Here is an 11,347-nt window from a genome sequence, read left to right on the forward strand (position 1 = left end):
ATAGATAGCATCAGAGTTATCCTCAGTGAACAAGTTTCACATAGATACCAAACATGGATACTATAGGATTGTTCTATCACACATTCAACAGTCAGTCCTCTGGAGACTGTAACAGAGTGATACATTTTGGCCCCTCAGAGGGATGAAGGGCTGATTAGTCCTTCGGGCATTGTCCTTTTGTGCTTTCGTTGTCCTGGACCATTTGACATGCAACTCCAGGTGACAGAGAGCACATCAATGAGGGACAATCCTACAGCCGGTCCAATCTCCTATTAGAATGCAAAAATATATCTCGGTTGTTCCATGTCATTTCTGCAAGCCATGACACCCACCATCTCAGATTGTTCTGAAATCTTTTCTGTAGTTAGAAACGGATATGATTAGCATTACTGCAACATTATTTTGTTGAAATATAATTTGTTCAATAAATATAGTACCTAACATCTGATTTGGACCCAACTTTTTTCTAACAATGAGTAAGACATGAGGAATACAAATAAATTGACAAAAGCCATCCATAGACCCACCACACCCCACCAAAATCCCATCCCAACAATTAAACTCAGCAAAAAAAGAAACGTCCCTTTTTCAGGACCCTGTCTTTCAAAGATAATTCGTAAAAATCCAAATAACTTCACAGATCTTCATTGTAAAGGGTTTTAACACTGTTTCCCATGCTCGTTCAATGAACCATATACAATTCATGAACATGCACCTGTGGAACGGTCGTTAAGACACTGACAGCTTTAGATGGTAGGCAATTAAGGCCACAGTTATGAAAACTTAGGACACTAAAGAGGCCTTTCTACTGACTCTGAAAAACACCAAAAGAAAGATGCCCAGGGTCCCTGCTCATCTGCGTGAACGTGCCTTAGGCATACTGCAAGGAGGCATGAGGACTGCAGATGTGGCCAGGGCAATAAATTGCAATGTCCGTACTGTGAGACGCCTGAGACAGGACGGACAGCTGATCGTCCTCGCAGTGGCAGACCACGTGTAACAACACCTGCACAGGATTGGTACATCTGAACATCACACCTGCAGGACAGGTAAAGGATGGCAACAACAACTGCCTGAGTTACACCAGGAATGCACAATCCCTCCATCAGTGCTCAGACTGTGAGCAATAGGCTGAGAGAGGCTGGACTGAGGACTTGTAGGCTGTTGTAAGGCAGGTCCTCACCAGACATCACCGGCAACAATGTTGCCTATGAGCACAAACCCACCGTCGCTGGACCAGACAGGACTGGCAAAAGGTGCTCTTCACTGACGAGTCGCGGTTTTGTCTCACCAGGGGTGATGGTCGGGTTTGCGTTTATCGTCGAAGGAATGAGCGTAACACCGAGGCCTGTACTCTGGAGCGGGATCGATTTGGAGGTGGAGGGTCCGTCATGGTCTGGGGCGGCGTGTCACAGCATCATCGGACTGAGCTTGTTGTCATTGCAGGCAATCTCAACGCTGTGCATTACAGGGAAGACATCCTCCTCCCTCATGTGGTACCCTTCCTGCAGGCTCATCCTGACATGACCCTCCAGCATGACAATGCCACCAGCCATACTGCTCATTCTGTGCGTGATTTCCTGCAAGACAGGAATGTCAGTGTTCTGCCATGGCCAGCGAAGAGCCCGGATCTCAATCCCATTGAGCACGTCTGGGACCTGTTGGATCGGAGGGTGAGGGCTAGGGCAATTCCCCCCAGAAATGTCCGGGAACTTGCAGGTGCCTTGGTGGAAGAGTAGGGTAAGATCTCACAGCAATAACTGGCAAATCTGGTGCAATCCATGAGGAGGAGATGCACTGCAGTACTTAATGCAGCTGGTGGCCACACCAGATACTGACTGTAACTTTTGATTTTGACCCCCCCTTTGTTCAGGGACACATTATTACATTTCTGTTAGTCACATGTCTGTGAAACTTGTTCAGTTTATGTCTCAGTTGTTGAATTTTGTTATGTTCAGACAAATATTTACACATGTTAAGTTTGCTGAAAATAAACGCAGTTGACAGTGAGAGGACATTTCTTTTTTCGCTGAGTTTAGTATATAGTATCAGTTCTATATGTCTGACAAGTAGTATGCAGCTGCGGCTTGGAGTACTGTTTTTCCATCCTTTGTAATGTATTCTCAGTGAATTTTGTGATGCTTTGTTTTCCCTGTTTAGAGAAATTAGACATTGAAGTTGTTAGGTGTATGTCCCATCATACATCCTGATATTGCCAGGTTCTGACCACTAGGTGGTGCTGTTCCTGCAGTTAGGTATTAAAGGGATAGTTCACCCAAATTACAAAATTACATATTGGGTTCCTTACCCTGTAAGCAGTCTATAGACAAGGTATGACAGCAACCTATGTTTTTGGTTTTGTTTACCTTGTGTGAATGTCCTTGTCTATCAGTGTATCATTTTTTTTTTTTTGTGGATCGCAGGAAGAATAGCTGCAAAAGCTAATGGGGATCCAAACTTTTTAGTATTCGTGGCACAAATCCAACGCAAGTGAATGGTATCTATAATAGCATTTTCGCGCTTCATGTCCAAACAATCTATAAGTAACATCATTGAGTTACTTTAGGGTGATTTGGAAATGTGTGAAAATTATAATATATGTGACATCTTGCATTGAATTTGTGACACAAATGCAAAAAAATGTAGCATTTGAAACCAGGGGTTAGAACCCAAATAATTTTTCTATAATTTCGTTCTGAGCAGAACAATTGGGTGTCAACTCTTTCTTGTGCTTTTTGAGGTGGAACGACCCATCTTTTCTTTGCCTTCTTTCTCTTCCTCTCAGTGTTCATCTACTCCATGCCAGGGTACAGCTGTAGCATTAAGGAGCGGATGCTGTACTCCAGTTGTAAGAGTCGACTGCTGGATGAGGTGGAGAAGGATTACCATCTGGAGGTTACCAAGAAGGTAATCAGCTGAAATGCACATGTTGTATACACAATATGGTCTTTGAGTTTTTACAATACTGCTCTGGTGTCTGTGTGGAAGTGTGCATTTACTCGGTGTTATTATGTCTGTTTACAGATGGAGATTGACAGTGGGGATGAGTTGACAGAGGAGTTCCTGTATGATGAGGTCCATCCTAAGCAGCAGGCCTTCAAGCAGGCCTTCGCCAAGCCTCGTGGCCCAGCAGGGAAGAGAGGCAACAAGCGTCTCATCAAGGGCCCAGCGACTAGGGAGAGCAGGCCGGAAAGCTAGAGAGAGGGACAGAGCTTGGTCGTCTCGGCATCCCTTCCCTGAGTGCTCCTCCTGTTGCCACGCCCTCTGGCTGCTTGTTTGGCCACGAAGAAGGAAAAGGAGAAGAACATGGAGGGATTTCTGTCATTTTTATTTTCCCCTGCCTTTGCTTGTGTTTTAACAATGTGTCAATAATGTACGTGCTATTCGTGAACATCAGCTACAGCAGTGGTTCCCAAACTGTGGGGGAGCGAAAGGTAAGCATGGGGAAGAAGAGGGGTCGGCAGGGGGAACTCACTCCGGCTTTCAACTTACTCCAAACTTACTCTGCAATTTCGATATTGGGTAGTGCATCAGCAGTTTGCAGACCTTTCAGAGCGATTTACTGTATACCTTGTTAGAAATGCTTAGATCAACTAGGCCATGTCAGCAAAGTTTTTTTTATCTAGGTTTTTTTAGCCCGTTGATTTTGTTGTAATGTTTTGAATCACTCAAATATCACATGAACACACATAAGAAATGGCAGAATGTGTAGAATTGCAGGAAATTTGTTTTAAAATGGCAACATTTTCTCGGCACCCCATAACAAAATGTATAGAATTATGGGAAATAAGCTTTAAACCAACAAAATTTCACGAACATTGCTTGTGCCCTTAGTAGTAGATGTGGCTTGCTTGTGCGTGGGGGAGGGGGGGATGTTCCCCAGTAAAAAAGTTTGGAAAACCCTAAACTGTAGGATAAAACTAAGGATTTCACTTGATTTTTCTCAATGTCTTTCCGTGTCACTCTTAAACACAACATCCTACACATACACACAGATGGATAGACAGATGGACTGACAGATGGACTGACAGAAATGAAAGACCAATGGGTTGTCTTACAGATACCTCAGCCAAGTTTCTCTATTGCTAATGTCACATACAGGAGAATCCTGTCTCTCTAATGTATTGTCCATACCTTGCCTGTTGCTACTAAATGTTTTGTATCAAACACGTTTTTATAAACAGATGATACTAATGAGAGGAATTCCAAATAAAATATAGTTTTTTTTTCTGTATGTTGTGTCATAAAAAAAAAACACAGCACAAATTGCATTATAGCTTCTTGTTGCATCTACGGCCACGCAGAGGGGACAGAGATGACACGTCTCTAGCAGTGTTCCGAGAAGACTATTGCAGGCCACAGCACCAGTCCGGCCTGTTGAGGCAGCGAATGGCCTCCTTTAACATAAGCACAGGCGATCAACATGTGTAGGCCGTCATGCATAATTACCACAGAGCAGATTCCCTGTTATTACGAATTCCTTCTTAATTGAATTAGCAAGTATCCTATTAGTAGGCTACACATGCCTTTGAGAGCACGCAAATTAAAAGACCTGCTGATAGCCGCTGTTTATACATTTACACTAGGTCAAGTTTAGTAAAGGCAACTCAAACATCTATATATCACATGATGACATATTGACCGATTACACATGACACGTGTTGGTTGTTAACGTTACATCCTTGTTCTTCACTGGTCCTGGGGACACGCAGTTCCAGTTCAGTACTAACACACCTGATTCAATTAGTAAGCCTTAGGTAAGACCAGGCAGGAAGAAGAACTCAGTGACCTTTAACAACAGTTTGTTTCAAAGCTTACTCTACCGAACAAATAACCAACCAAATCACTGTGACAAATTAATGTCAGGGCAAACCTAAAATCACATTTGTTTTTTGTTTTTGTTCTTGTATTTCCAGCAGACAATGGGCAACTTTTTGGAACTCAGTCCAGGTCTCAATTTACTGTTGAGAGTTAGAATAGTAAAATACACAAGGTGCAAATTCAAAATCTGGTTGTGCATCAAGTCCGGCTGTGGGTATGCAGACCCACGAGCCACTGTGGCCCCTCATGATGAGTTCATATTTCTTGTGGCCCCCACCTTCATCAATGTTGCCCATCCCTTATCTACACTGAACAAAAATAGAAACACATGTTAAGTGTTAGTCCCATGTTTCATGAGCTGAAATAAAAGATCCCAGAAATGTGTTTACATCCCTGTTAGCGAGAATTTCTCCTTTGCCAAGATAATCCATCCACCTGACAGGTGTGGCATATCAAGAAGATGATTAAACAGCATGATCATTACACAGGTGCCCCTTGTGCTGGGTACAATAAAAGGCCACTCTAAAATGTGCAGTTTTTGTCACACAACACAATGCCACAAAATGTCCTAGGTTTTGAGGGAGCGTGCAATTGGCATGCTGACTGCAGGAATGTACACCAGAGCTGTTGCCAGAGAATTTAATGTTAATTGTTCTACCATAAGCAGCCTTCAATGTCATTTTGGAGAATTTGGAAGTACGTCCAACCGGCCTCACAACCACAGACCATGTGTAACCACACCAGCCCAGGACCTCCACATCCGGCTTCTTCACCTGCGGGACATCTGAGACCAGCCACCTGGACAGCTGATGAAATTGTGGATTTGCATAACCAAAGAATTTCTGCACAAGCTGTCAGAAACCGTCTCATGGAAGCTCATCTGTGTGGTCGTCGTCCTCACCAGGGTCTTGACCTGACTGCAGTTTGGCATCGTAACCAACTTCAGTGGGCAAATGCTCACCTTTGATGACCTCTGGCATGCTAGAGAATTGTGCTCTTCATGGATAGAGACAGCAGGAGCGGTAGAGATACTCTGAATGATCGGCTATGAAAAGCCAACTGACATTTCTTCCTAGGTTCTGGCCTCTATAGAGAGTTTTTCCTAGCCACCGTGCTTCTACACCTGCATTGCTTGCTGTTTGGGGTTTTAGGCTGGGTTTCTGTACAGCACTTTGTGACATCAGCTGATGTAAGAATGTCTTTATAAATACATTTGATTGATTGATTGATTGATTGATGGATGAATGCCAGTTTCAACTATACTGGGCGAGCGGTTTGCTGATGTCAACGTTGTGAACAGAGTGCCCCATGGTGGCGGTGGGGTTATGGGTTGGGCAGGCATAAGCTACGGGCAACGAATACAATTGCATTTTATCGATGGCAATTTAAATGCACAGAGATCCTGAGGTCCATTGTCGTGCCATTCATCCGCCACCATCGTTTCAGCATGATAATGCACAGCCCCATGTCGCAAGGATCTATACACACTTCCTGGAGGCTGAAAAGGTCCCAGTTATTAAATGTTTAAGGCATCTGTGACCAACAGATGCATATCTGTATTCCCAGTCATGTGAAATTCATCGATCAGGTTTTAATAAATGTATTTCAATTGACTGATTTCCTTATATGATCTGTAAAATCATTGAAATTGTTGCATGTTGCGTTTATATTTTTGTTCAGTGTATATTATTGGAAATAGCCCAATAGTTCCGCATACCCATTACTCAATTCTCAGAATGAGTAGAGGGCAGGCTGCAGCAGGCCTAGTGGGCGGAGATAAGCGCACCATGATTCTTGGAAAGTAGGGGGAAGGTGCAGTCCGATTCCTGGGAGAGCAGAGCAACAAGCGCAGCAATACCGCAAGGCTATGACATGCCTATGAGGAATTTAGACTCGTCACTAGGAATGATCAATTTGTTTTTGTTTTTACACTGGCATTCGCTGTAACATGTTTCAAAAAATAAAATGTGAGGGTTTGGACTGGAGTTTACAAACTATAACATGGTCGGTGGCAGCTCCGCATGACGTCAGAGGCGCTGGTGTGCTGAACAGTTCTCAGAATATAATTCTTGGAATTGGCGAATTTTAAAAGCCAAACCCACAGTCTTTCCTTCACACGCTTAAAACCCATTCTAGTGGCAACACTCTACGCACTGCTGCTCGGTATTCTCGTTGTCTAAATGATACATTTATTCTACTGCTTTCGAATGAGTTAATTACAGACAGTCTATTAACACATGGGATATTCGGACGCAACTTCTCTATTCACTGAACAGATGCGTGGGACATTCAGAACAAAATAAACACATTCCTTTGTTTCGACCGGCTTTATTTTCGTTAAACCGCTGTGGAATTAGACTAGTATGGGGTATTGAAGACTCACAATCATGATTCTATGTGTTCAGGGGTAAGTTCACATGATTTTGTCCCTGTTTGATGGAAAATTACACCACGCTTAGATGTTGATATTCAAAACCAAAAGGCAAAGGCAAAAGTGTTTATCTTCGACGTAATATGATCTAACATAATGTATGGCTATATATCTCAGAAAACATACAGAGTATAGTCGAATAAGATCCATGTGGGTCGTTCTTCAATTATGGTGGCATTTTTTAAGAAAACATATTTGGGTAGGGTAGGGTACTTTTTCCCATTCTCAAAAAACTAATAATGTAAATATGTTCGCTTAATGTTTTCAAATATTGTTTTAACAGTAGGAGTAGTAACACCAATGATGGTAACACTAACTATGTTTCCATCCAACCTTTTTATGCGCGTAAAGTAGTCTACATGTTGGATAACAAATGTCACGATAGACCAGATGGAAACAGAAAATGTGTCGGTAAACTTTCCAAATGTCGACAAAACAAAATACGCTTGACATGGTGGGATCTTTTCTGTTTGTAAAATTAATTATGCAAGAAATATCGGTAGAAACGCTTTTTACATTTGAGTCATTTAGCAGACGCTCTTATCAAGAGCGATTCACAGAAGCAATTAGGGTTACACATCGACAGATTTTCGACCTTGTTGGGTCGGGGATTCGGTGGAAAATGTTTTCTTCATGCGGATTTTAGAATGTTCACATGAAAATGTGTTTCCAATTGTATGGAAACCTCAGGAGAACAAATGAAACATTTTAGATTCATTCGGATTTTCTGAAATAGAGGCCTCAAATGCTCAAATCTAAGGTTATCAATCCTTTACAAATCATTTACTAAAGTGATATTAGTAATAACGTTGTTCACAATGTTAGTTCCGTTCATTTAATTGACTAACACCACGTAACACATTAGATTGACACCCACCAGCACTTATGAAATCCTCAAACCTATGACATGGGCCTGCTAAAAGGACGTGACGAGCTAATATTTTTAATGAAAGAAGCACTCCAGCTTTTAAAAAAATATTTTCCTGTTGAAAAACAATGTCTCATGTACAAATACAGTAATTTACACACACTTAAGGGTAAACAAATGTGTTTTCAGCAAAATAGTGTTTTTTTTTAGGCACAAGTGCAAACTTCACGGAGTAGGCCATTCAAAGAAATACAAAGAGGTGGCTTCTGATGTCATCGGCCTTTCCCCCCACTCCCACTTGTGCCATGTCAGAGGACACCTGGACCACCTATTGCGATCTGTCTTTTGTTTAAGTAAATCAGGTGATAAATTAGCTGAAAAGGAGACTGGACTAAAACTCCTCCCCAGATAAAAGTTTGCCACTGGAGAGAATGATCAAGGTCCTTGTATATCTTTGTAATCAGTGATGTTCAAGGCGCTAACACCAATGACATAATACTGAGGGACAGACATTGTACTAGTAAATGTATTTTTATTTTTATAGCCTTCTTTGTTTTTATTGATCTGTACAATATATGAAATACTTCCGTTCACTGTCTAGCATTCAAAATAATAGATATCTCGAAATCCCCAAAACATGTCACTATAACTCTACACATAACTACTGGGACAAGCCAATTTGCCTACCTTAAGTTCTTTAAACAATGCATAAACATAACGTTTTGCAGTATTAAGGATTTGCAATATGTTTTATCATTGATAAACAGTTCTATATAAACAATATAAAGTGTTTTTCCTGTGTGGCTCAGTTGGTAGAGCATGGTGTTGGCAAGGCCAGGGTTGTGGGTTTGATTCCATGTGCCACCCATATGTAAAATGTATGCACACAACTGTAAGTCGCTTTCGATTAAAGCGTCTGCTAAATGGCATATATTATATATTATGGTTGCAAAGGGACGCAAATGCCACCACATTTCAAGAGCGCCCCATATAGAAAGTGTGCATGGCTATTTGTGGTATTCTCATTTGAAGTTGTTTTATGTAGGCTTGAAAATGTATATATGGGGATTCATATTATAATACTACCAATTTTAACAGTCTTAACACCTGTTGCGGAGCATCTCAATCAATTCACACTCACAGCCTGTGACTGCTTGATGTGTGGGTTCGTTGTCTGGCCAATGTTCAAGGAAGGGAGGCAGGCAGCTGTCCCAGATTTAATGTAGAGATTTGAGGTTTTCCAAAACCACCACTCCCAAATGATGAGCTTTGTGCGCGCAAAAGCGATGCAAAAACACACATTTAGTGTTAGGACTATCCTCGTGTTAGGACTGTCCTATAACAGGGTAGTGGGAAATGGAATGAACGGTTAAACGTGTTAGATATACCAGTGTCCCCCTACTGTTTCCTACACTTGTCCCGTGCTTATTATTGTGGTCTCTTGTTTACAGCCCTAGACCACTACTGTCTGGTACACCCACAGAGGGCCACCTAGGAATGCGGACAGGGAGCGTCTCCTCCCCTCATTGCATTCACAGCACCTCTCCGCAGTGGGACCCCACAAAAGACCTGCGCACCATCGCCAACAACACATTCTACCTTGATACTTCAGGTAACGCAAAATGCAATGTTCAAAATGTCAACTCAGTCCAACAGGCTCCCTGAAACCCCATCATTGTTTCTTGTTTTAATGTTTTTCATAATTGCGTTTCAATTCATCCAGCCAACTGTTTACTACAGGCTTATCACTCAAATTTAAACCACTGAATAAGTGAATAACCTTTGACCCATCTCTGCAGGCTGGTACTGGGGAGCCATCACAGCAGGTCAGGCCCATGCAGCTCTGCAGACAGCGTCAGAAGGGGCCTTTCTGATTCGAGACAGCAGCCATCCCCTGTACATGCTGACCCTGTCTGTTAGGACTGCCCGTGGCCCCACCAGTATACGCATCCAGTACAGTGGAGCCCGGTTTCTGCTAGACTCCAGCTCGCCAGCCCGACCCAGCCTTCTGTCCTTCCCTGATGTTCCTAGCATGGTGCAGTACTATGTGGGACCAGGGAGGAAGGTGCAGCAGGGGAAGGTGGAGGAAACTCATTGTGGCAAGCCTGCCCAGAGGACAGTTCAGGAGAGCACAGTACTGCTGAAGCTCAAGCGGGCCCTGCACAAGCCCCAGGCCTTCCCCTCCCTACAGCACCTTGCACGCCTCACCATCAACTGCAGCACAGACTGTCCTGACCAACTGCCTCTGCCACGCCCACTGGTGCGCTTCCTGCAGGACTATCCCTTCCAGGTATGAGGGTCCTGTGATCTACACCCCTATGGAGGGCAGAGCTGAACTAAACGAAACCGTTCAACTAAATCTCGAGGTGCGCTGTCAGAAATAGGTCCCTGGTAGCTGGAAACCACATCACTGCACTGGTCAGTAATAAAGCCACATCGGACACATGGTTGATCATGAGACCATGTCTGGGAAAGAACCTTTCCGAAATTGTTTGTATTTCTCAGAGGGGGAAGTGTTCTGCGAACCCCGCCGCATGAGATTCACTGGAAAACAAAAGGTGGTACTAACTGTAGCGTATCCCCGTGCTATGAGGGGATATGCTCCCCACCCTCGTGCTTTTCCAGTGAGATGTATTTTAAATGTTTTATTTTGGTCATTTTTTACCCCCCAACTATGTACATATCCCTTTTTCTATAAAAATAATATTCAACATAAGTCATACTGCTTCTGTCTTCAATGTCCTGTTCTCTTTTGGTGGGTCAATGGCCACAAAGAGCTTTATAGGCCTACAGCCACAGAAAAAAATCTGGGTTGTTACGCAACATCAACGTCTAAAGTTACCTTTATAACAGAAAGCGACTAACCCCCATTCCCCCTCTGGTTAAAGTGTGTACCAGAGGAGGCTGGTGGGAGGAACTATAGGAGGACGGGCTCATTGTATTCGCTGGAATGGAGTCAGTGGAACGGAGTCAAACATGTGATTTGATGTGTTTGACACCGTTCCATTTATTCCGTTCCAGCGCTTACAATGAGCCCGTCCTCCTATAGCTCCTCCACTGGTGTGTACCCAGCCGATCTACGAGGCAGAAGAAGCTGGCTGGATTGAACGTGTCAGACTGAATCTGAGTCAGTGGGCGATTCAGCGAGGGAGGGGAATGGGAGTCTCTTCATTCCTAGAACTATTGCATGCTTCCTGGGAGGGTGAAATTCTGAGAGGGAGGTTTCT

At 43.2% G+C, this 11,347-nt stretch overlaps 2 protein-coding genes across 2 annotated transcripts in view; both read left to right on the top strand.

The window, feature by feature from the left end:
• Positions 1-4,232, top strand: part of LOC115150934 (twinfilin-2) — a 16,477-nt gene extending 12,245 nt beyond the window's left edge. Inside the window, exons 8-9 of the mRNA XM_029694780.1 lie at positions 2,786-2,907; positions 3,025-4,232. Of these exons, the coding sequence (XP_029550640.1) occupies positions 2,786-2,907; positions 3,025-3,198 (296 nt within the window). The 3' untranslated portion in view covers positions 3,199-4,232. The remainder of the gene's footprint in view (positions 1-2,785; positions 2,908-3,024) is intronic.
• A 2,380-nt stretch (positions 4,233-6,612) lies between these two features.
• Positions 6,613-10,836, top strand: LOC115150936 (cytokine-inducible SH2-containing protein). Its single transcript, XM_029694783.1, has 3 exons — positions 6,613-7,228; positions 9,572-9,732; positions 9,920-10,836. The coding sequence occupies exons 1-3, from the start codon at positions 7,209-7,211 to the stop codon at positions 10,414-10,416; spliced, it is 678 nt and encodes a 225-aa protein (XP_029550643.1). The 5' UTR covers positions 6,613-7,208; the 3' UTR covers positions 10,417-10,836.
• Positions 10,837-11,347: the final 511 nt, after the last annotated feature.

This window comes from Salmo trutta, chromosome 16 (assembly GCF_901001165.1).
Source record: "Salmo trutta chromosome 16, fSalTru1.1, whole genome shotgun sequence".
Taxonomy (NCBI): Eukaryota; Metazoa; Chordata; class Actinopteri; order Salmoniformes; family Salmonidae; genus Salmo; species Salmo trutta.